Source organism: Taeniopygia guttata, chromosome 1 (genome assembly GCF_048771995.1).
Source record: "Taeniopygia guttata chromosome 1, bTaeGut7.mat, whole genome shotgun sequence".
Classification (NCBI taxonomy): Eukaryota; Metazoa; Chordata; class Aves; order Passeriformes; family Estrildidae; genus Taeniopygia; species Taeniopygia guttata.
In genome coordinates this window covers 96,528,743-96,555,377 of record NC_133024.1, presented here as the reverse complement: position 1 = coordinate 96,555,377, position 26,635 = coordinate 96,528,743, and the positions used below count along the sequence as shown (strand labels likewise).

General features: G+C 37.7%; 1 protein-coding gene across 7 annotated transcripts in view; it reads left to right on the top strand.

Annotated features, from left to right (window-relative positions):
* ARHGAP6 (Rho GTPase activating protein 6) overlaps nucleotides 1–26,635 on the top strand; it is a 312,106-nt gene that overhangs the window by 275,600 nt on the left and 9,871 nt on the right. For all 7 annotated transcript variants that reach the window (XM_012569631.5, XM_030280769.4, XM_030280775.4 and 4 more), the window contains 7 exons: nucleotides 4,838–5,094; nucleotides 9,550–9,745; nucleotides 12,340–12,395; nucleotides 16,063–16,213; nucleotides 17,444–17,592; nucleotides 20,746–20,925; nucleotides 25,189–25,286. In XM_012569631.5, the coding sequence (XP_012425085.4) occupies nucleotides 4,838–5,094; nucleotides 9,550–9,745; nucleotides 12,340–12,395; nucleotides 16,063–16,213; nucleotides 17,444–17,592; nucleotides 20,746–20,925; nucleotides 25,189–25,286 (1,087 nt within the window). The remainder of the gene's footprint in view (nucleotides 1–4,837; nucleotides 5,095–9,549; nucleotides 9,746–12,339; nucleotides 12,396–16,062; nucleotides 16,214–17,443; nucleotides 17,593–20,745; nucleotides 20,926–25,188; nucleotides 25,287–26,635) is intronic.

Here is a 26,635-nt window from a genome sequence, read left to right as displayed (position 1 = left end):
GTTGCAATCAAAGATAGCAGGGATGTGCCTGGCACAGGAGGCCACAGAGGTGGAAAGAAAGGGCCACCATGTTGGTCACCAGGGGTGCACGATGGAGGCCTCACAGCAGCTCCTGCCTGACAAACCCTCTCCTTTAGCACCGACGTGCACGGAACTGCCCGTGGTGTAGGTTTCTGGGGTTACTCTCTCTGGAGAGGTGCCCAAGGCTGTTCTTCCCCACCCACCACACCAGGTATCTATGCTTAAAAGGCATAACCAAAAGGAACGGTACTCAGTTTTTCTAGGAATGTTTGGAGATTTAATAACTTGTATTTTAGGACCCAGTCCAATCGATGGAATTTTTACTGTCTAAGCTTCACATTTTATTTAGATGGATCAGTCAGCCTGTCTGTTAAGTGAGAGTTTCAGCAACTTGTCAGACTTCTGAAGGCCAGTAAAGATGTTACACTAGAATTTAATGCACTTTAAAGGAGTTTCATATATCTTTGTCCTTTTTTATATCTGTCAACATCTTGTTAAAAGTGGATAAATTGTAAAAGTGTTTTGTCAATTGTTATTACATCTCTGAGTAATTCACCAAAGCAGGATATAGCAAAACTTGCTGGATGTAAACAGACTAAACAGGAGAACAGCACTCCACCCAGACATTTAAGCAATATTTTCAGCTTCCATCATTCAAGTGTTTTTGCTTTACCCAGCCTCCTTGTTATTAATGGCCATCATGACCCTCAATTCTACTGCCTATAAATGTCTCCAAACATTGGCTTTGGCTGCTGACAAACAGTATTCAGGCTGAAGGAGCAGTAACATGTCTGTGCTGCTTGAAATAAGACATTCTCAGGATGCTGTGCGTGCTGGCACTGGATATTGTTCCCTCATGAATTCAGTACTAAGTTTTGTGGCTGCAGAAGCAGAGTCTTTTGCCATCCCTTGCCAGTGATATGGGTGTCAGTGTAAGCAGGCTTACTTTTAAAGTACACACAATCATTCCTGAGAGAGATGCCTCCCAGAAATTACTCGCTCTAGAAGATTTTATCAGTTAACCAAGTTTGTTTTGCCTTGGTTCCAGAAAACCCTCAGGTTAACAAAGAAACCTGCTCAGAAATGATAATCACTTGTTATATGATTGCTTGAGTAACAGAGAATCGTCCCTTTTGCTGATGTTTCTAGGTGGGATTTAAATACTTGGCTCTACAGATCTGAAATAATTGATTTCAGTTGGCAAAACAGTTACCCTGTCTGTCTAGCTGGGGAAATTGACTTAAAGACCCCATTTAAATATCCCTTTAAAAGCTTGTTATTCTCTGATCTCTGTTCCTGTCATTTAAATAGATATGGTACAAGCACCTTCATAAATCTTGGTCACAGGATTTTAGCAACCCAAAACCAGCATTTATGTTGTATTTAAGAAAAAAGTCCAAATGCTAAGGACCCTAACCATAGTTACTTTTCACTTTATTAGTATTGAAAGACTTATTAGAATCTAGACTATAGACCTCACTGGTTCCTAATAGACTGTTATGTTCTGTGGGATGGAAAGCAGTTTTCACCAGCTGAAACTGCAGAGAAGTCTTTTAAACTATATATGGACAGGGTGACATGAGGTCAGATAAGCTATAACCATGTGTCTCAACATCCTGAATACTATCATTTAATTAGCAAAAAGGAGGATTTGGGATGACTGAAACTCATATTTGATCTGGCTAGGAATTTTTCTGTGTGCTGTGTTTTATTAGAAAAAGATGATTTACTGCCAATGAAAAATTTCTTAGAATCATATCGGTTTCAATCAAATTTTTGTTAAGAAACTTGCCTCAGCTGCAAGATTGACTTTCTGGTAAGATAAATTATCCGGTTCTCCAAAATAGTAAATTTCCTCCTTTGTCAGTAAACTCTGAAAACTGGAGCATATTAAAAGTGGTGCTGGCTAAGGATACAAGTCTACTTCCAAGCTGATTGCCCAATCTGCCAGATTGTTCCACATTTTTACATGATGCTTTTTGCAAAATGTCTTTTTAAGCTGCCCAGTCTCCTCACTGAATAAGTGATCAATTTTTTGTAGAGTTGACAGAAAATAACTAACTTAGAAGCTTTGGCACCCAGTATGTATACAACAGACCAAGGTTTGAGCCAGTGCTTTAAGGTACATTTCTTCATGCAAATGAAACCTCTCTGACAGAGGGGATCCCAACCCTAGAGCTGTAAAAAGGCAGTTGGTCCTTTTACCTTTCTTGTGAGACCAGAGCCTCAAACCTACACATCTTGTGACTTGAGTTAGTGCCCTTTCTCTCCCATCCATAGGTTGCTAATTACTTCACATGAGTACAGCTTTTCTTTTTTAATGAATCTGAAATGTCAGAAGGGCTAACATTCCCTCTAATTATCTGTCCAACAAGGAAGCTGTTGGGTTTGAATGCTTCTGAAGAGTGGTGGGTAGAATATGCTCCCTGACACCACAGCCCATGGTGCAAGCACACACACGTTTACACATTTTGGTGGGAGCTTGAGGCTGCCGGCAGTCTGCAGAGGGGACAACTGATTCTCTCAATTTCAACAAATGAGCAAAACTTTACTGGGTTTGCCAACTCTTTAATGTAATTACCACTGCCAGCCAGCACCACTACCATCTGTATTTAGTCTGAAATTCAGCCAGTTGGTTTTCATCCAGTTCCACATCTCTGCCAGACACTGAGAATTCATGGAAGTGGTTCATGTCCTCTGAGAAGGTCTACATCAGAGCAGCCTGGAGTAGAGGCTCATCGTCCTTTATCTGGGCCACAGTGAGCAAGAGCAATTAAAAACCTGGAATCCCATACCTGAGAGTTTCCAAGGAGGGGCAAAGCCTACCTCAAAATGCCAGCCTTCACATACTGAACTCAGGGAGAGGGTGATTTTAATGAAACTTGTTTAATGAAGCAGTGCTGAGAGCTCGTCTCCTACTGATCTTACTCCAGTTGATGTAGGATCAATGGCACCAGCCTGCTGTTGGGCATCACATGAGCTAAATACTGTTGTCCTTTCCCAGTCTGAATCACAAGCAGCTCAGAGCCAAACCAGAGAAATATACTTGGTTGTGTTGGTTTTTCTCAGGAAATATTGTAGAAGGACAAATAAAAAGGGGTGCTGGGCGTATAATAGAGTACCTGGTTAGACAGCCAGAAGGGGACACATGTTGTGTATGTGCATTTCAAATTTGTCATCTTAAAAGTTCATTAGGAAGATGATTCGGAGCAGACAAAAAAAAATTAATATTAATACTGTCATAATTTTGTGGACACACTCTGCTGAGTAGAGGAGGGAAAGGTCTAACTGAACTCCTGGAACTGGAACTGGCAATTCCTGCACTGTTGATATCTGTGTGAGGATGTTCTTTCTTGTCCTAAATTAAATGCAGATGGTTTTAGGTGTCATTCTACTCATAGGTCACCTCCAGAGTTGCTTGATATATGAGGCTCTGCTTCCTGATTTAGTTTTGTCTGGCCACCAAAGTTAACTCGTATCTTAACATTTCATGCTTCTAAAGAGCAGGAATGTTTCTACCAAATCAGAACAATGGGCTGTTGTTTCTTTAGTGTGATAGATTAGCAGTGTCCTCATTCAAGATTCTTAAAATATCCTCTTCTTTTCAGTGCCTTACTTTAATACAAATCCAGATACTATTTGCAAGTGTCATCAAAGACCTAGTCAGGCTTAAAATCCCAGGAGGAATTTTGGTATTTAATTATTTACATGATAGTGCCAAAAGAGAAGTTTAGTGTAAAGAATTTTGCTATGTGCTTCTTTTTTTTTTTTTTTAATAATTCCATTTTTTATGCTTAAAGAAATTTGCTTTTAATCTCTGGTGCTTTATTTATTCCTGATCTAAGCAGGTCTGAAGCTGGAACCTAGTAGAAGTTGCACTCATTTTCACCAGGGTGATTAGCATCAATAGCTATTTTTTTTCATTTATTTTGAGCACAAACCAGTTCTAGTTGGAAATCTGTCCCAGTGGTTTTGCTTCTGCTAATCTCAGCTAGGTCTGATTTGAAAATTATTGATGAGAATTTTGTTGTTGCTGACTGATTAAATGTAAAACATTTTTCTATTTTGTAAAATGTTAAAACGTTTTACTTTGAGATCTGAGATATATGCTGGTTTTGTACTTTACAGTTATATTGATGTGAAATATGATTATGTTCCATGTGTCCATACGTTTTTACTGTTACAAAGGAACTTCATACTGATATACCACTATTAAATAGGTTTGATCTTACCAGTATTTGAAACAGTATAGTTCTTGTGTAAATTTAAAATTATGTCCTCGAAGGCTTGGTCTGAGTGGTGAATGTGCTTTGAAGCTCTCTGCACAGGTGGATTCATACTCTGAACTGTAGTGAAAGCCATGCACATGCACCCCTTGACTCTGGTGCCCTACAGGATTCATGAGAATGGAACCTGGTGAAGGGATCTGAAACATGAAAGAGAGCTTTGGCACAGTCCAGCGAGGCTCACAGTCTCAGGATGGTTACCAGAGCTTCTGATGCCCCTGTGCACCATCTACATGTCACCAGAAGTGCTTGACTCCAGTTACTTTTCATGGAAGTTAACATCTTAATTAGATTTGATCTCAAATGATTCTGTGCAGTGTATCTTGCATTATGTGACTAGAAATATGATTCAGATGCCATGGGCTATGACAACCTGGCACTGTTGCTATTATTAGAGAGTCCAATACTTCATTGGAATTACTCTATGTATAAAGGGACTTCAGACTGGTTTTCTTAACATAGAGTTAATTCTTTTGTACTAAATAAATACCAGAAGTTTGGTAACTATCAGGGGTTTGTTGTTGTTGCAGAATTTATTCCCCAGGCTTTTGGAATGCCTTTGTCTCAAGTGATTGCTAATGACCGGGCCTACAAGCTCAAGCAAGACTCTCAGAGAGAAGAGCAAAAAGATGTTTCAGATTTTGTGGCCTTTCTCTTGCCATTTGGAACTAAAAGACAGAACAAAGAACTTTCCAGCAGTAACTCATCTCTCAGCTCAACCTCAGAAACACCGAACGAATCCACTTCTCCTAACACACCTGAGCCAGCGCCACGGGCAAGGAGGCGTGTAAGTAGACACATCACAGTGGGGTGTGTGATTCTAGGTCCAGAAGGTCTAGCTGGACCAGGAAAACACTGTTGCGTGTGTGGACTGTGAAGTACTTTTTGTTTGAATAGTGGGTTTTTTTCAGGTGGAAGTCAGCATCATCAACATCAGAAAACTCTTAACATTAGTGGAGATCTTCTTTTGCTGATGCTGGTGGATAAAGGTCATAGACATCTGTGAGTCTGTAACAGATCACAGAGAGACAGAGAGATTATGTAGAGGTCTTCCTGTTTGCTCCCTTTATCTACCTCCTTCTAAGTCTTTCTGATTTAACAAATTCCATCTGTCTTCAACCTCATTTTTTCAGCAGTTTTAAAGTCTAAACCTATGTGTTTGATATTTATAGAAATACTTATCTTAATCTAGCTCTAACTTGATAATAAGTCTGACTATTAATCCCTATCCTTATACTAATAAAAATCCTTATGGTCTAACCTATATCATATCCTCCGTGGTAAGTAAGGAGTCATCAGACTGGATTTGTACCAGGGTCTTCAAAGGATTTTTCTTCATGCAGGCTAGGAAGATGCCTTTGACAGCAAAACAGAGTGGTGAGTTTGGGTTGAATATTAATCTACATGTAAAATTCATAATCTTTTAGCATAAATCTGTTCCTTGTAAGTAAATCTTATGCTCTGAACTTTCCGGTTGTACAGTTAGTAATATTTTTTCTTTTGTTACTGTGGAATAAAAGTGCTTTCCTGCTTTTTGATTTCATTTGCAATAGAGGAAGAAAAGAATTGCATAAAAAAATACTTTGAATAAAACCCCTTTTAAGAAATCTGAGCAAGAATTAAGGTACAAGAACAGACTCTGGAAAAGAAAGTATTTTCTTAAGAACCTCACCTTCTTTTATCCTTAAGATAAAACATACTTCATAGAGATTCTCTGTTGAGCTTTTCAAACCAGGACTTAAGAGGGGTAGAACTGGAGTAAATTGAAAATTAAGAGAAGGAAGAAGGTAGGTCATGGGGCTCTTTGTCTAGTTGCCAGCTGAAGCTTAAAGTGTCTGTATTGTGATGCAAAACTGAAAGCATGATGTTTGCAGTCTTGTATACTCATTAATGCACATCTGTTGGTCTGTGCAAACCATATGAACATGCATTTGTGTTCACACAAAAATGCAATGTAACTTGACTAAGTGTAATGAGAAATCCATGAACTTCTTTCAGAATTTGGCAGTCAGTGACAAAAACTATGTACTCATTGGCTTCAGAACCTTTTTCATAGGAGAGAAAGATAACTCTTGTATCCAGAGGTGACTCATCTGCTCTTCTTTTCACAAAGATTTGACAAGAATTCTGACATATATTTGACTAGTGAGCAAGCCAGAAGAACATGGATCCTTTGGTACATCCACAGAGATCCATCAGGACCAAGTTCCTAGAAGCTCAGGGAGGGTTTTGCTTGTTTTGTTTGTTTAGATAGTTGGGGATTTTTTTGTCAATATTGGCATTGCAGCTTTCAGAGTGCAGAATTGGAGCCTTTAGTCCATAGCCATGAGGATGTGGCAGGAGATGCTTCACCTACAGAGAAGTAAGAGTAGACTAAGGTGGGCAGTATGACATGAGGGAACTGGTATTTTCTTTAGGGAATGAACTTAGCTAATGAATTTTCAATTATTTAACATTAATCTCAACTTGTGTCCCATATCTTGTCTGTCTTAATAATTCTGTTTATCAGTGCACTTACTCCTCTGCCCTGAGCTTATTAGGGGATGATAAGAAAGCCTGCACTTACCTTTTATCTCTTGAGCATAAGAGATTGCTCAATTGGACTGTTTTCAACTGACAAATGCTTACAAAAAAAAAAAAAAAAAAAAGAAAAAATAATTTGTTAGTACATGCAACTGGTACAAGCAGTTTATCACAAAAATACTGCACAGACAGCTGGAGTGCAGTCCTCTTAAACTTAGACTGGAGGGATTGTTTATCATTGCACCATTCACTTCTTTGCAACTGTGTCATTCACTTTTGTGTATTTCAAACACAAAAGTGAGTCTTCAAATACTCAGCTGAGACTTTCAGTAAGAGGTACAAGAAGGTAATGCTGGCTGCAGAGCTCATGGTGTGAGTGCTGTTGTTCTCTCTCCAACAGCTTGACAAAAATCACTGTTGCTGAATTTTCTGTGTAGGGTTTTTGCCCAGCAGTTGGAAGTTGAGACTTTAAAATCCACTTTCCTTCATGTTTTTGTGTGCTTAGCTTAAAACTTCCCCAGTGTATTTAGGTTTTGAACTCGTCATGGGGAGCAGGGACTGGTATCCATTATGTGCAGAGGTATTGCCTGGTAGACAGAACTTGATTTTGTTTAGTTGCTGGGCACTGCAGTGTGTGTGTTACTGGACCTGGAACACTGGGCAATGGTGTGCAGTCTCCTCCTCCACTGTTCCTCAGCAGTCAGGTAGGTTTGTCTGAGCCCAAACTAATGGGTCTGGCTGAGTTTGAGGTGCATTTGTGGAGTATGTTGGTAATGTTTTCTTGTGCACTTTGAAAAATCAGAGCTGGCCTGCACTTGGTATTGCCAAGCTATGACTTTGGTCACTGAACTCAAGGTCACTCTTCGTAAAGCCAGTTAATCCACAAATTTGATAAAATGCCCAAGGACCACGTTCAACTGAATGTATTTGCATCTATTTTAGGGATCTGAATCCGATTTAAGTGCCTCTGATAATGATTCATGAGGTGAGGAAAGGACTAGTAAAGGCAGGGTATAAGGGCAGGCACCTGTCACACAGGGGCTGCAGTGATGGGGTAGGATTTTCAGTGCCAATTGATTCATTTGATGTTTGGAATGCCAAACTCTTAAATAAAATCAAAATACCACTCAGTTGGAATTTTACACACATGGAATATAGCCAGAGGTTCTTGTTTGGTCTGGAGGGGTTTTTTGTTTGTGTTTTTGTTTCCTGTTGGCAGGAAATGGTAAAAGGAATCAAGCAGATGTACTTTTGAGAGACATTAGAAATAAAGGTCAAAAGTTGCATTCTAAAGGATCTAGTAATTGTTTATAGTAATGTGGTAAAAAAACCCTAAAAACTTCACTGTGCTTCATTTATACATCTACCATGAGTTACAAGAAACAGAACTATACCTGATAAGTTAAATGGTTTTTTTTTTTTAAGGTATTATGAACTAGAAATTTATCAATGAGTTTAAAATCTCAGTGGACTTTTTGTGAGTTTTGCCTGTGAGTTGAAAATCTTCATAAAGTTGAGTTGGCTAGATTGATGGAACAAAATACTTCTAGAGCTTTGAATTCCCTTGTAAGCAATTGTACATATCTCATTTAATAGACATAGAGTTCTGACTAGCAGTCTATAAATTGCTTGTCAGCTTTTAACAAACTATAGTTGTCAGAGAAGTTTTGAGTAGGAATTTATATTTTCATTATTAATTCTTAGAATGACATGGTGCATCCCTGTATAGTGCATTTTATGTTATGGTAAAATTGATGCTTTGTTTTGGAAGGAAAGAAAACAGTTTACAACAGATATTTTTAATAGGAATAAACCCTGAATTTTTTATTTGTGTTTTATTACTATTATTATTGTAAGACTACATGTACTCTAGAATGTTTTTGCCTCAAAAGTTTAATAAGAATTGAGAGAAATGGTAATTTTGAAGTGACAATAATCTCGTGCTTTTAAAAAACAAAACTCCTGTTTTTGAAGTGTGAAATTTGTGAAAATTGAAACATGCCAGAAACCTCTGGCTGCTTGTGCTGCTTTATCCTTTACAGACTGTTTTAACTTCTGCACCTTGCTGTAATTGAAACCTGGACTTCAAAGCTTTCATTGGAATTTTAATGATTTTATAATATTAAGATATGTGAAATGGAATTATTTTAAAAATATTACCCCTCAACTTCTCTGGTGTATCTTTGTTCTGTGATAGAGTGGGATATTTCAAACTCCACATCTGTATGTATTTGTGATATTAACTGTTAACTGTATATAGTGTATGATTGTAAATCATTTTGCATAAGTTTCACTGATAAAATGGTCCAAGTTACGGAAGAAGCAGGCAATAAGATTCAAAAATATCTATATATCTCCATGCATGAATATGGTGCTTCTGAGGTGCACCCACAGACCATGATTCATCCTTGCCCTGCAGTATGTGAAGGCTTACATCAGTAAAAGATGGAGTGAAAAAATAAAAAAACATTTTATTTTTTCAGTATTTTAATTTGTATTTGTTGTAATATGATAAGAGTAACATTGGTGCCATAGCAATTTTTCCTATGCATTACACTGGTGTTATAACTTCACTGATTTATAAAAATGTTGTAGCTAATTGTATTTTTATATTAGTTTGTTTAAGATGCAGGTAGGCAAAAGTCTTTGTTGGATCACAGTCCTGTGGTGCTGAGATTTCCCCAGCCCTGCTGATTGTTCATGTGTGTGTGTTTTACAGGGTGCGATGTCTGTGGACTCTATTACAGATCTTGATGACAATCACTCACGATTGTTGGAGGCTCTCCAGCTCTCTTTGCCAGCAGAAGCCCAGAGCAAGAAAGAAAAGGCAAGAGATAAGAAACTAAGCCTGAACCCTATTTACAGGCAGGTTCCTCGGCTTGTAGATAGCTGCTGCCAGCACTTGGAAAAGCATGGTAAGAATATTTTGTTTTCCCAGGAGTGGCAGATGTATTTTTACTATAATATAAATAAATGCCTATTTTGAGAAGTAAGTATATGCTTCCATTTGCAAGGGCATCTTTGAAAGCTAGACATTTTCCCTCCTGTTTTGCTGCTTGCTAAAAATACTGCCTCACAAGTAATTATGTACATGATAGCTTCCCAAACTGAAGATCTATGCTACAAGCTTGTAAACTGGCCTATAGAACACAGGGATAGAGCTTTTTTGTGGAGATCTTTTACTGGGGTGCTCAGCTCTGCAGAAATGATTCTTCACACCCCACAGGTTTACCTGTACCTTCAGAATAAAAAGTCCGAAATGTGCCAGTCAGTCTGGATCTTAAGGTGTGAGATATGGATGAACTATTTATACTGTAAGACTTTTGATATTTGAGGATGGGGATTCAGAATAAGCAAGAATTCCATGCTAAATATATTTTAAGATCCAAGTAGCCTCTTCCTGTTCACTGTAAGGCTTGAAGACTGAATACTCAGTTTGTCTCTGGCTAGATTCCTCCTGACCAGCGTCAGGCTCAGGCCTGTTCTCTCCAAAGGAAATTACAGACTGCTGCCAGTATTCTTCCTATGTGTTCATGATTGTCCAGACACAAGACTCCCACAGCTTTACATAATGCAGAAACAATAGTCAATCTAGGTATCTGCTCACCATCTCTGCCAGTGTATCTCAGCCTTGTAAAGTGTTTAATGATAATTGAAATGACCTGGCCACAGCAAGATGGAGTTACCACATGGCCAGATAATCAACAAACCATAAAATAATGGTGATTGTTAACAGCAAATAATGTAATTGATGCTAATTTCACCAGCAAGAAATCATTTACTAACTCTGAATGAAAGGCTTTTGCAGATGAGAGACTGCAATTTAAAAAACAATGCTGTATTTCACAATACTGTATTTAAAAAACAATTGTGTATTTCACAATTCATAACTGGTAACTATCTTCCTTACAAATGTATCAAGGAGCACTGCAAAAGATAGTCACTGTTAGTCTTTTACAGAGATTAGATACCATGGCTGACAAGTAAGTATGGGATTATTAAATTTGAGATGAATGACTTCCATCCCTTTAAGCAAAGGTAGCTGAATTTGAAGAACATAAAAGTATCTAAGTCAGCCAAAAAAGCCATCCAGCTGAATAACACTTGCATACTGTGAGTTTATGTCACTTGATCATCTGTGATAATTTTTTTAATCCTTTTAATGCACTGTCATAACAAAGTTATTTGATACTCTTTATGGAAATATTTCCTTTACATTGAAATTTCCTTTTAAAGGAAATTTATGATGAGTTATTGTGTTCTGTTTAAGAGTAAACTATAATATACCACAGTGCAATAATCTGATATAATCTGGGGAAAATTCTTCAATTTTAAATTTAATCTGCTGTCCACAAGACAGTCATTGGCACTGAGAGAAACTTAAAGATGGCAGAAGATGAGCACTGTGGCAGCATTATTCCAGGCTATATGATAGACCAAGTTGCTGATTCTGAAAATATTTGCCTATATGCATAAGTCCTTTTTCAGCAAAGGCATTTGTTTCACAAGGTAATTTTACACTTCCTGTATGTCAGTAGAGATTAGAGCTGCAGAGTAGCCCTCGTTAGACCAACTCCCAAGCTTATAGATAATTTCATGCCTTTTTGCAAAAGTGTATAACTATGTAAAATTATATTATGTTCACAGGCTCTTAAGGCTCTAAAATTTCCACTTATATTGTCATTTGTAAAGACCATGTCATCTCTCAAATTTTTCAGGTCCTGTTATTCTGCAAGATATGTCCATTTGAGAACCATATTATCATTTGTTGTATTTGTAATGGCTTTCTACAGGGCTAGAAGAAGGTTTGAACTTAATTTGAAATGAAAAACGAAATGGCAGGCAACTCCAATTTCCTAATCACTTTAAGTCTAAATGACACACTTCTGCACTTTGTCTGAAGTACCACAATGCTTCTTCATAGCTTTCCCTCTATATAATAGCTTTCTATAGTTCCTACCTTATAAACTGCACACAACTCCCTGTTGAAGTTCTGCCCTCTCATAGTCTGCCTAAGTGCCCTATTTATGTACCTTTGAAAGAGACTCTGAACTTTGTCTTGTCAGGAACTTTAGAGCCAGTGAGTTACCCTAAATACCAGCTTCATCCTGTATCCAAATACACAGCTCGATACCCACATATTTAGTTGTTTTACTGCCTGTTTCCTATAATGTCAGTCCTGGAAGTTACACCTCCAAACCCTGAGCAGTGCCTCAGTCTCTGCATACCTTTGTTCCTCATAGCAGTGGCATATCCAAAGTGACATCACAAGAAATGTCACAGAGATGCCATTTTGCAGATAAAGTGTGATCCTTAAAAGCCACAGTGGATGGCTTCTTAATCACAACCAAGTCTTGCATGAACATGGTAAGTACATGTTTGTGGAGAAATATGTTGCTTTTTTATTTATTCTTATGAGTACACACATAGGTCAAAATGCTTTGGTTCAATGCACTTTCCAGGAGAAAATTAAACAATAAAATAGTGCTATGATGTGTTACACTTGCAGGTCTCCAGACAGTAGGAATATTCAGAGTTGGAAGCTCAAAAAAGAGAGTAAGACAGGTGAGTGGATATGGATATGGTTTTCTTTCATCAGCTATGATACAAACAAATCTGATTCCGTAGGTTGTTATTTTTTTCCCATCTGTAGCATGGTGAAATTTAGGCTTGCCGAGTCAGTGACTTCACTGTTTTTTTGATGGCTCATAAAAGGCTGTTTCCAGTATCTTTTACATCTGGTGAAATCCTTGTCAGGTTCTCAGCAGGTTAACAGTCTCTGTATGTTTTGCCCTGGAAAAGTAGCACAGGGTTGGAGATCCAAATAAACTACAATGAAGAAATTTTCCAAAGGTCACACTGCAGGGAAAAAAAAATCTTGGCTGTTCGTTTCATCTCAGAAACAGCTGAAGCTCCCAAAGTAAACTCAAACTGTAAATCTTCTTTGGAAAACTCACGATATGAGAAAACATGCAAGTACAGAACAATCTCTTTGACCCTAAGATTGCTGCTCCTAAATATCACCTTTCTTTTACCCCTGCTAGATTTCAAGGTCAGAGCAGACCCTTCCAACTCTTAGTCTCAGCCAAATTATGAAAAAGCAGAGATAGCGTACAATTTGGTTCCAGAGGTAAAGTCAAATGTGGGTGTTAGCTCCTAGGTATATCTACCTGCACTATTATTCCCAGAAGCTGGGAATACATGTTGAATTAGAGCAGTGGAGATAGTGGTTTAGTGTTTGCATGATGCATAAGGAGGGGATAAAAAGATACAGGAAAATACCCCTTCAGGGAACTTAAGACCAAAAACATCAAACAGAAAAAAAAAGGCAAAAGAAAGCTTGACTGCATCTGATCCCAGAATTTATAGTTCTCTGCAAAAAGTTGCAAAAACGTCATAGTGTAATGTTGCATTGGAAAGTTACCTTGAATAGCTAAACTGAATTGATTTTGGCTGGTGGGACAGTATAGCCCCCTGAATTGTAGCTCATTCTCCAACAGTTTCTATTCCTGAGTAGCTGGTGTTACACTAAACTAAAAAAACATCTGCAGAGGCAGTTTTCAGATCAACACTGAACTAGATAAAGTATTGAAGTTGCCTCACATTTGCATTGCAAGCTTGAATGTCAAAATGTACATAATCATTTAGGGGTGAGTACAATTGCATCATATGTCTGGGTAAAATGCAGAGAGCTTCTATCATTCACTTGTAAACTAAACCTTACTCTAAACATTTATGACTTCAGCCACTTTTTGTTCTACTTTGTTTTCAAAACATGAGGAAATAAAGAGACTTTGATATCTATGTTTTTTATTACATAGACTAATTTATAGAACTAAGTAAACAGATGTATTTTATTAAACAAAAAGGAAGCATCAGCTTGGCTCTTGTAATAATTGCTGTCAACATGAACACATGGGAAGGTCTTGATTCAATTAAAATTCCACTCATTTTCTGAACTGTAGAAAGCCAAACCCAGCACTCAGATTTTGGTGTGCTTTTGCAGCTGTTCATTAGTTTTTCTTATGTAGAAAGTAAGCATATTCTGTTTTCCTTCCTTCCCCAATTAGAAAATGTCCTGTTTCAATTGAAGTTTGTTGCAGTAAATACATAAGTAAGTAGATGGATATGCCAGAGGTGGTTTTGATTGGTGAGCAGGAAGAGAAAACATAGAATCTGCATCTCTTGCAAACCTCCTCCTTCATGTTCAGTGGAGTGTAGGACAGAGATTCCCAAGCTTGTGTTGACTCAAGGTGGTAGATCTGGTACAACAGGATGCCAGGTACCATCTTGTGTCTGGAACAGATGCTTGAGCAGAGCGTTGTTGTCAAGATTGTGGTGGGCAACCCTTGATGCTGGGCCTGGTGACATTGTGACAGCTTCAAACCTGAGGATGAAGAGTGAAAAAGATGGAGCTCTGCCCTCCTATGAAAGAGAGCAGTCTGTTCTCTTTCTCTCTCATCACATCTGTTCCAGCACAGATGTCCTCATCTCTCATAAGATTCAGTGGATGCTGTAGTTCACCACCTGTATCTTCCAAAAGTCTGAAAGTATTCCATGTGAATGGAGTCTGAAAGACTTAAAGTTGAAGTGTACAATGAACAGTTTTAACAGCCATGATACCTGGGTCTGAAATGTGCCACATCTCACCAAAGCTTCTATGATATTTTGCTGGGTAGGACATCTCTAGGTCTCATTGGATATCAGATCACAAGTGCCATATTCAAGTCTGTAACAGCAGTTTATTATTTAGCCAGCTATTTGGGAAGTCTGAATTCCTGATGCAGTGCTAATCTGTTTCCTCAGCTGCTTTTGGGCACTTAAGTGCAGAAACAATCTTCTGGATTGAGGTAATTTGTGGTGCTCTGCAGGGATGTTCTGCATTTGTCACCAGTCTAGAGAGTAGAATTAAGCTGGGAATGTAGTCCTCAAGTTGGCACTGGAAAATCTTTGACTACAAATCAAAGAATAATATTAGATAAAGAACATATTCTGATCTTTATAGTAATTATTTATTATTAATTATGACTGATATTAATAATGTTAAAAGTAATCCTAATAAATTAGAATGGAGGTTGTGGTTTTTAATGAAAAACTGTCACACCCATTATGAAAGCACAGTCTCTGCTGAAAACAAAAGATTTTCACACTGAACACACTGAAAATAGATTAGCACATGAGCAAGATTTGCCACAAAGTTTTACTGGCATATAGTTTGCTTCTATCCTTTCTTTGTTATTTTTATAATATTACTGGTGAAGAAACCTAATACCTCGGATTTCTTTTTTATAAGGTTTAGCTATAATCACTCTGAGAAAATAGGTGACATAGCGATACCTCATAATGTTAGCAAAGGTACAAATTATTTCTAGGAAATAGTTTTAAAACCTCTTGACTGTTTTCAAAATGCAAAAAGAGTAAAAGGTGAAGCTGTCAGTCTGAGGAAAGTATTCTGCTCTTACCTCTGGAAAATCCCTCCAGAAGGGCAAGCTTTTACCTTTCCATAAGGTATCTTGGATTTGGGAGTGTTTTCATCTGCCCTTGGAAAGTGTGATGCCTTTGAATTATACAGCATTTGTCTGAGGATCAAAGCAAGGGGAAGAAAAACTTGCAATACCTTGTAATGATGTTAGCTTGCTGTTTGTGAGCTCTGTAATGATAAATTCTTAATGAGCATAACTAAATTAGGAAAGCAGAACGAGGTGCGTGTGTGAAGGAATGCTGTGAAGTCTGCTTGCTACCTGTCTTTACATACAGTCTTAAATCACAAGAGAATGGGGAATTTGGTGGATATTAACATGATCTTACTGATAATGTTTTTCTACAAAATTCTTAAGTGTTACAAAATGCACTTTTTCTGGTTCCAGGGATAATGCAGTAAGGTGATATAAGAGCCTGTCTTGTAATTTTCTTTATTCTCTCTGGTTTCTGCCTTTGCATTTCTTGCATTTCTGCAAAAATTATACTTGGATACATGTTTTCATACAAAAGTGTCATATATTAGCCAGAAAAAAAATGTATTTTATTACAATCTGGTACAAACATTAGTTTATATCTTATTGAATAAGCAGCAATTAGATATGAATTACATCTTTGACCTTACCAAGGATTAGTCATGCTCAGTTTTGAAAGTGAAAATAAGTATATCTGGTTCTTAAAAATATTTTCTGTGTTGGGAGGTATTAATGGGGGACAATAAATGACTATGGTTTTCTCTCATGATTTTTTCCAGTTACGTGAAGAGTTTGACCGAGGCATCGATGTTGTATTAGATGAAGAGCACAGCATTCATGATGTTGCTGCCTTGTTAAAGGAATTTCTGCGTGACATGCCTGATCCACTTCTCACCAGAGAGCTTTATACACCTTTCATCAATACTCTCTGTGAGCTCTACAGCATTTTGATTTATCAATTTTGTTTGAATTCCTTGATCTCTACTAATTGTCTTCTTTTATTCTGTTCCTTTAATGCTCTTGCCTTGATTTGCACCTAATGTTTGTATAATAAACTATAAAGTATATAGTATATTTAATATACAATAGTACATATAATATAATACAATATAGTGTATAAATGTTATATATTAATATAAATAGTATAGTATATTCTTTAGTATAAATTTACTGAGGTCTTGGTTTTACTTCTTGGTTTTTATATTCTATATGTATAATCCGGAAAACTAGAACAAGAAGGATTTCACTAGCTATACATATTTTTGCATTTGTAAGGATGGAATTCATGTTGTGTATTAAAACCTGACCCTGTCATTGATCCATCAGTGCCAGGTCACAGACTCCCATTTGAATCCTTGTACCTTAAAATTTTTAGGTCTGTCTACTGACCAAAGTTCCAGCTTGGCTTGAAAAATTCAAGCTTCTTCATATTGTTTCTTTCATTCATTCTTCTTTGATGGTGTTCAAACCTTCATATTAAGTATTCCCAATTGTGTTGCCTAAGACCCAAGTGCAGACTCTCAGGGATTTAGGAAAAAGTAAAGTTGGACATTTCAAGCTTAAGCAGCTGCCTGGCATGGGTTCTTCAGATGTTTTCTAGCCCTCATGTCTGAGATCCTGCCTTTGTCCCACCTTTGTCACTGGCTGCCATTTTAGATGGTAGGTGGTTCAAGTGGTGGTGGTAGCAGAATATCCTTTACCTCTCTGGTTGCTTTCCAATCTCCTGGTACTTTTGCAGGATGAAAACTGTTAGAAAACTGATTTTAAATGGCTAAAGCATAAACCTGATTGGAGTGCTTGACAGCTACTGTATATACCAGTAGCTATACCTAAATGAGTGGAGTAAGTAGAAAAGTAAGAATATTTGCATCCAATAATAGTGATGGAGTGTAAAACATGGATTTTTCTCTCTTTTAGGATAAGAAAAATCCTATGAACTTGTGAGCAAAATGTTGACCAACTAAGGCAAAAATCCCATAGCAATAGTTCTTTCAGTTTTGATGTTTCCTTAGAGTTTTCTCTTTTTCTTCTGATGTTGTAAGGAAAACGATGCTTAAACAAAGCTATTCCTATACCTCCCTTTGGGTTGGGATCAGTATATTTGTTCTGCTTTTAGGTTAGTTGGAGTGATTTCTTAGAACATATTTTTTCCCCTCTTAGTATTAGAGCCAGATGAGCAGCTCAGCACCTTACAGCTTCTCATTTATCTTCTACCTCCTTGTAACTGCGATACCCTTCACCGCCTGCTGCAGTTCCTCTCCACAGTAGCTGGCCATGCAGAAGACACCAGAGATAAGGATGGCCAAGAGGTAAGTCCTGGTCACTTGTGTCCTTTGACTTTATTTAATTCATGGTCTGACAAGAGCTCCTCAAAGCCTTGGAACATACACAATGGTGGCATATTTCTGAAAGACAGAGACTTAATCTGTTTGCCTGCGCTTTTGCCATTTGTTTACTATGTTCTTAGGGCTGTGAAGGTTTAATTTTTGTATGACTTAATCAGTAAAGCATCTACCACATCCTTTGGGAGATTCAGTGTACCAGGCTTGCTGTCAAGAACATCTAATGTCATCCATGCTTCCCCTGCTGCCTTGTTTTATCCCATAATAGTCTATGGGAAGAGTACTCAGAAAAGGTCAGGCATGCAAGGATATGCTTCTTCATTTTCTTTTCATTCTCTGTTGGTGCTTTTTTATATCACTTTTGGACATAGCAGTTCACTTCTGGGCTCTCTTAGCTTCCTTGTGTGCCCTGGGTAATGGAAAATAAACAGAGGACAGGAACTCCAGCTGTATCCTTGCAACTGACAGACCTCATCAGTAGCTGGAGTCAGGGCTCATCTTTGCCCATTTTCTTTCTGACCTCCTTGCCTGTTGCAGTCTGGACCAAATTCAGTGGAGAGTTTCATGTGCCCTCATCCCAGAGAGACAAGAATGCCCACAGCCATGGGGCTGAGCTCTAGCCCTGAGCTAGAGCTTCTCACATCTGCACCTGTGCCCATCATACTAGAGGAGACCTGAAAATCCAGGCTTCCCATTTCCTTACAGGGAAGGGCTTGAACTAGTCAGCTGTTGTGCAAAAGGAGGCAATTCTGTTAGTTGAATAAAATGGATATAGTCTGTCAGTGTTTGACAAAAATATACTGGTTTATCTGTGGAAGGATTTCTCAGTCCTCTGAACTGCAGCAGAGACTACTTCTGAGATTCTTAGGAAACTCCTCAAAAATTTTGTGTTCCAGATGGAAAATCCTGCTGATTTTAAATGGCTAATTTTAATTTTATTTTAATTTTATTTTAATTTATGGGCAATTTAAATTTTTCTTTGGCCCTAGCTTGTTGCACAAGCAGAAATCTACAGGCAAATTTGGATACCTTTTGCAGTTGTCTGATTTTAACAATTGGCACTTTGAGTCATATTTTTGCCATTTTTTTGCCTCAAATCCTAACTTCTGGTTATTCCATCTTTACAAGTCCTAACTTCCAGTGTTGTATGTGACTTCAAGGTATATTTCACTTTTAAATCCACTTTAAATGCTATTATTTTTGCTCTCAGCAAGGAGTTGATAAAAAACTATATCACTGTAATGGAAAGCATTTAGAAAGAGCAGCCTGTAATAGTTTACTGTGTTTAAAAACATGTATAAGCCAGCTAAGGTCATGGAACCCCTGGTCCTGCAAAGAGTTCACTGTTGGTTCAGGAATGTACCCAAGAGGATCTTATTGCAGGGCTAGGGTATGCTGCTTAGCAGAGTTCATTTGGCTCAACTGTTGTACATCAGCTTTGCCACAGGTATTTTGGTAAGGCAGATTTATGTAAGCTATCTTGACAGTATTGTAAGCATCAGGAATATTATGGATACCTTTTATAGATAATAGAGTATTCTGCTCACAATTATTTAAGCTATTTATGAACAATTAAGTGAATAAAGGCATACAGGGCAAGATAAAGTATTTTATCAGACTGTTTGCTATCACTGGAAGGAAGACAGCCAAGCTTTGGCACACAGGCCCTCTTTCTTGATTTCTTTCAACAACCCTTCTCTCACAAAGATGAAGATGGATGACTAACATTATTAAAATTACTCATTCAGTTAATTTCAGTGGAAATGTTTACTACATTTTTTAAGGATGCCCTGAGGCTGCCCTTAAGAAAAGGCTCACTGTTTGTACAAACAGCCTGCACATGCAAATCTGGGCACAGCCAGAGGCTGCCCTGGCACACTTGAGGCACCATGTGCCTGTGCATCTGTGGTGGCTCAAAACTCGGACAGAGTTTAATAAGCAGGTCACCTGAGGAACAGCTGGGAGCTTGGTGGTGTGCAAATAAGGGTGTGCTGTTCTCACAGTCGTGCTGGGATGAGTCTCTGAACAAAGAGCCAACGTGTTTGCTGTGACTGCCCATGCAGCTACTTAGTACAGCTGTCTATCCAACATTACACACTGCTCCTACCAATAAAAAGAGAAGCTTTTTACTGTGCTGTCTAGTTGTGTTCTTTAAAAAATAACCCAGGTGAAGTCATTGGTGAATGATCAGCTACAGAAGAAAAAAATTTAAAACACTGCTTTGAATTCATCTGTTTTGTACAACTCACTTCTTGAAATTCTATTTTTACTACCTCTCTTTGATGTCTCTTTATATCCTTTTAAAAAACTCTTAGTTCAAATGACATCTACTTTTTGTTGAAGAATAGAAGGGGAAAATACTAGTCTAATCACAAATATGACAATGAAATTTTTGATGTATTAATGTATATGACACATTTTCCAGGTAATTCCTGCCTAGTCTAGTATGTATTCCTAGCCTTTTACTTCCTCAAAACTCAGGTTACTGATGCTTTCTTGAGCACAGGTTTATAAAAGTAGGAAAAAAAGGTAAAAACCCCAACAAACTTAAACAAGCTATGAAACAAGTAAACATTTGGCATGTTCTAGAAATACAGGAAAATACTCATTAAAAACTGGCCCTGCTCCTTAATTATCTCAACAGTTTAAACATGGAAAAGTATCACTGTATATGTTTCAAATCATGAATGCTACTTGAAAAAGCCAGGAGCTTTCAGCATTTGGTCCTAAGACAGTAACGTGCTGAGATGCTGAAGCAGGAGGGAGGTTGCTCTGAGTTCAGAAGTATGCCACAGTTGAGTTCCCAGGGAATTTAGGGCAGAAAACACTTCCACCTTCTACTCCTCTAATCCATTTGAAAATAGATCCAGAAAATCTACAGTGCTTGTTGCAGAGATATTCAAAATAAGGTGTTGTTCATTTTTGATTGACAAGCAGCAGGTTTTGGTTTCGATGAATGAAGCATCTACCAAATCAGGAAGGGCAGAGAGTGTGTGTGTATTCATGTGTTGGTGTGTAGGGGTATGAGTGTGTACAGTTGTGTCTGTATATATATCTGTATACATATCTGTATACATTAGGCCCTATGAGACCCCACCTCATTTTTATTCTCTTTTCTAGATTACTGGGAACAAAATGACATCGCTCAACCTGGCCACCATCTTTGGCCCTAACTTGTTGCACAAGCAGAAATCTACAGACAAAGAATTCTCAGTTCAGAGCTCAGCTCGAGCTGAAGAGAGTACTGCTATCATAGCTGTTGTGCAAAAGATGATTGAAAACTATGAAACCCTTTTCATGGTGGGTGGATATTTTTTCATATTATTCATAAACATTTGTAAGATAAATGAGAAAATAGCTGATTGATATTAAAGTAGATGGGGATGAAATAAACTGTAGAAGCTGCATTAAATTAGGATCAATAATAATTGGTAACAAAGAGTAGTCTTCTAGCAAGGAGAATGATTTGCAGTAAGTAAAAATATTAAAAATGTGTACTTATATGTTGCTTAGAATGATTTCTGTGTAGGTAAAGGTATATTGTATAGCTGTATACTGAGCAATGCATAGACAAGACTGAAAATTATCTTTCACATCTCAGTTTTGGAAGTCAGGAAGACAATTTTTCTTCAGGGATTAAGAAATACTTGATTAATTTAAGGAATTACCTTCCCTAGCCAAGACTTTTGTATTGATTGGATAGAGAGGAAGGACAAAGCTTTCTTGTTTGTTAGTTGGATAAAAAAAATAAAACATATATCTGTGTAGTTCCTGAGTTCCCTTCAGTTGTTTTGCTGAAGCAAGCAAGTTCTTCATAAGAAGGCTGATGGCCTTGGACATGTTGTTTACTTAAGGCAAAGCTTATTTACATCACATTTCTCATGCCTAGCAGTTACCTGAGCAGTTCATCTGTGGCTTTATCTTACACTTTTTTTGTGTACAAAATTGTAGGTCAGCTCAGCATGACTTGTGTCTGAGGGAGCCCTGCTCTGGGGATAGCAGAGGCCAGTCAGACCTACTGGTGGTCTTCATTATTCTGTATTGATTTTAGTAAAAATACACATTGGAACGCAGCCAGTAATCTTGTAAAAGTGGAAAAAAACTTTGGTTGTTGTGTCCCGAGACTAAGCAGCACTGTATGTTACACTGAGGAGACAACTTCCCAAAGCAGAAAGAGCACTCTGGAAAACTTCAGTACTTCAGCAAAGCTGAGTGCTGGAGACCTTGTTGGAAGAAGATTAACAACCCTGAACTGTGGGCTGATGGCCACATAGTACTGCAAATGGAAGATGTCTATCAGTTTTCAACAAGGGAGTAGAGAATGAGAAAGCAATCATGAGCCCTGCCTCAGATGTCTTAGCCTCAGATGAACTTCTTTGTGGTTTTCCTGCCTTTTATTTTTATTCTTGTATCAGTGAGACACTTGCAATAGTTTTCTTTTTTGTTTTTGTGGTTTTTTTTCTTTTAATGCTTTTTACAGTTGGAGAAAATGCTAGGTGGTATTTTTCATTCCACATCAGTAAAAGACAGTGACAGAGCAGCACTCTGTGTGAAGGTCTGCTGGCCCAGAGTGTGGATTGCACTATCAAGTTTAAGAAAATACTTGAATAAGAATACTCAAGATAGTTGAAGTGTTCTTATTGTTGTTTCTCTTTAAGAACTTCTTACAGCACAGACACATCTCAGTACATAATACTTCAGGCATGCATTGTGACTTTCAGTGTGAAAAGAATGGGGCTAAGGTTAGACTAACCTGCATCTGGGCTCTAATTCTGGTGGATTTATTCCTTCATCTCTTCAGTGCTTCAACTTTCTTTGGGAGGTTAAATGAAGTGTGAGAAAAATAATTTCTTTTGTTTTCCAGAGTTGCATTTACTGTTTATGGTCAATATCTATGCTACATAAAAAAAAAGAACATCTAGAGTTAAGGATTCAGCTACAATTATATCATGGTGTATTAATGCTCAGATGCTTTTGTGGTTTTTTTTAGATTTTTTTTCTTCCTGTTACTTTATGTATGGAGAGGTTATGGAAACTGTGATTGGTTTCAACATTGAAGCTGGAACAACATTTGTGAACCAAACTCTAGGAAACCAAGATGTGGTGGGGTACCTAGACCACAATATCAGAATGATTCTGACTTATTGGTGGATTAGAGAGATTCTATTTGTCGGAACAACCTAGGATATTGAACACCATTTTTACTGAGTAACTATTGCTAACATCAGTAGCATGCAAAAGTGGATTTCCTATAGAAGATAAAATCTGGCCATGCTCCAATAATGTCATTGATAATAATCACTTTCATATCCAAATCTTGCCCATTTAAGTCTTGGGGATGTATTAAAATGTTTCATGGGCATGTATAAAGAACTGTTCTTTTCCAATCTCTGCAGCTGAATGAAAGGAGGCACAACTCAGCCACCTTTCATTTTTGACTTGGCTTTGCATGAAGGATGGAGATCAGCAGCTTGTTTATGTATTTCATCTCCTAGTGTCCAAATCCAGCCCCGCTGCAAAGAAGTTCTACAGAGTGTATGAAATTTCATATTTTTACAGTTAGGGGCTACTATGGCCTTCCCACTGTGGAGGCAGCCACACACTGCCATTCTGAGCCACGTCAGTGGCAAGGTACAGCACAAAGGAGACACTTCAAGGGTCCGTCTACCATTCTGTGTCTCAACAGCTGTGACTCTCATGCAGCACCCAACCCCACAATCTCAGAATATCTGGTACTCTGCTGGTGTCCTGACAACCCTAGAGTCCTCTGATACATCCCTGTATGTCCTCCAGAGCTATTATTTCACCACCTTCCTTGGCTTCCCTTCTGCCCCAAATTTCAAGTTCTCATCCATCTACTTAGGTGCAATTACCAGTGAAACAATTAATTCAGTAACAGTTACGGTGGCATCTTCCTGAGATACTGATATTGTAGTTCTCTATAAATGTAAGTTTACAATTACATGCATATCAATTCTACACTTGCCAAGTTACTGAACTAAACTGAAGAAAATTGCTGCGCAGGAGGAAGCCCCAAACCCAGTAGCAAGGAGACCATCAGTACAAATCTACTTGCAGATTCATTCTGGTAAAAGTCCTATGAATCAGAAGAACCATTAAGTTTGGGTTTCATAGAAGCTTTTTGTTAGAACTGAACTTCTGGTTGAACTTCCTCAGAGTTTTTTTGATGGATTTATCCTTTTTTTTTAATAAGGCAAGATGTGTTTTTGTTTTGCTGACAAAATTCTCTCAGTAGTTTCTTACAAAGTTACTTGATAAAAAGCTGAGTTGTAAGTTACAGACAAAAATGTTTGTTTTACCATGAAACTTTATCTGGAGTTTCTTCTAGTGTACAGAAAGGCTGTCTAAGTGGAGAAGTTACAGTACACCATGTTTCCAAAAATTATATTCCTATTTTAAAAAGTTTGTTTAAAGACTAGTGTATCAGTGACCATCAGTAAGATATTTCTCCAGTTCAGAGACTTAATAGAATATTTTAAAAAAATGAGAATGTGGTTACACAAGTTTTTCATAGAGATTTTGGATCAGTTTGGATCAAATTATGCATATCTTCATTTATTTTCTTATTATTTCCTTATTTTAAGAAATATGCCTTTTATGTAACTAGACTCCCTAAATACCTCCCAAAATGGGATATTCCTCTGGGGGATGTGTTAGTAATTTTATTCCTATTTCCCAGGAAATGTCAGGGAGAACAAATGGTCCATTCAAGTGTGACTTGAAGGTCAAGAGATTCAGGCTCTGACAGATTGCATCCAGAAACATATTGTCCAGTTGATGACCCCTTGCTGAGATTGTCTTGCATTGAGTTCCATCTGTCATAAGTGAACCTGGGCTCCTCAAGTTTCTTGGCTGGTTTAATCTGTTTCAGTGTTTTGAAATTTGTATTGAATGTTCCACTGTGATGCAGACAAAGCAGACAAACTCACTTGAGGATTGGGAAGACTCATGTGAAGTGCAGTTGGAAGCACAAAGTTCACTTGTGCAGGCTTTGGGGTGCCTTTTCTGCTACTTGCCCAGGAAATGTTGTGGTATCCTGCAGCATCTGAAGCTATCAAGGGTTTTGAAGGTTCATACCCATACAAAGTGCAAAGAGAAAGTTAGCAAATTAGAAGGCCAAACTATAAAGAAGGTGACACAAATTCTGACTGAGCCTGTTGGTCAGAGTGGCTGGAGAGGCAGAGATGGAGATTGGTAAATATCCTCAGATCTTTGAAGGGAAGTGTAAATTAAGGACCTTAAACTGGAGCTTTTGAGATTGTGATACATAAGTAATCCCACTGTTATTTCCAGATATGATAACCAATTGGATATCAAGAAGTTATTCAACAGTAATCAGCATTGAACATTGCACAAAGTTATCTTCAGTCCTGCTTCATCTGTTCTTACATGAAATTTCTCTTTTAAGTGAAAGCTTCTGAATATTTTATATACTCTCTGTAAATGTACTTGTACTTGTTTGTTTAGATTAAGCATAGCATCAAAATTAATGTAATGAAAGGATATTAACATCCAACTAAGTATTCTTTTATGTCTTCATAGGTTTCCCCTGATTTACAGAATGAAGTGCTTATTAGCTTATTAGAGACTGACCCAGATGTTGTAGACTATTTGCTGAGGAGGAAAGCTTCCCAGTCATCGTGAGTAATCTGTTTTTTCATCATCCCTTTTTCTGCTGGGAATTTCTATCTCCCACTGGAAGTGTCCAAAAGGTTCTAGTTTTCCACAGCTCTTCTGCACTGTCTACAGTGGAGTAGAAATATCCTCCCTATTACACAGACTCTGCCAAAGAAATTATGACTCTTGTACAGCATTTTCTAAAGACAAAACTTGTTTCCCTGATTCAGAAGAAAGATTGTGTTCTGCTGCAGAGAACAGAATGACATGTACATAAAAATATTCAACGCGCTATTATCTGACAGGATGTTTTTTAGTCATCTGCTGGTTTGTGTCTTGGGTTTATTGTAGTCTTCAGTAACAGGAAGCATGTATTCCACTATCCTTGAAACACACCCTAGAGTGCCTTAACACCGTCACAGCAAGCTGCTTGACCACTCTGTCATTCTTTTCCTATCCTATACATGTAGGGCATTGTGAACAAGCCAACTGCCAACAGCAGCCCTATGGAGACTTGGCATATTATTTAATTGTGTGCTTTGTGAAGGATACAAAGAGAAAAAAAATCACACTGGTCACTATAGCAGTTATGATATATATATAATATATTCTTCTGTATGGTGTATATTTACCTGCACCCTTGTGCCTTAATGCTGTGAATTTGTACATTCAGATTAACAGAATTCCTGGCTTTCTCATGGGACCACACAGTCAATGTCTTTTCTAGTGAATCCCAATATGGCAGACCCAAAAATCACAAAATTTGACAGATTTGCTTTAAGTAATTTTTAAGAGAGTTTCTAGACTCTAAACTGTCTGGGACATATTGGACTTTGTCTTCCTATGTTTGTGGAAAGTGCCTAGTGCATTCAGAATATAATTAAAAATAAATATGTATAGTCAGCTATGATTTTTTTTCTCTCCCTCTTAACATTGTATAGTTGGAGGTAATTTAACAGTGTGCCTGGCTTCAAAGGAGAAGGTATACAAGAAATAGTGTAACTAAAACCTTCAGGAAAAAGCTTTCTTTAACTATAAAATTTGGAAACAAAAATATGTGCAGTATATATTGAGTTCTAAAGGACTATTTTAGTTTCCTAACTTAACCACATGAAGTAGAAAATTATCACAGATCATCTGATTTGGGGTAATTTTCTCTGTGTGAAGTTATTTCAGCTAGTTTGACTGATAAGTAACCATATGTATATTTAGGTCACAGTAAATGCAGGATAGTTAGAGGTACATAAGCTGTCTTTTAGACTTGTTTCACATTTGCCAGAAGCCAAGACAATTAGGACAGACACTACAAATCATATGACATAAGGTAGTGTGTTGAGACTTCTTCCTTTCAGCACTTAGCTTGGAATGATCA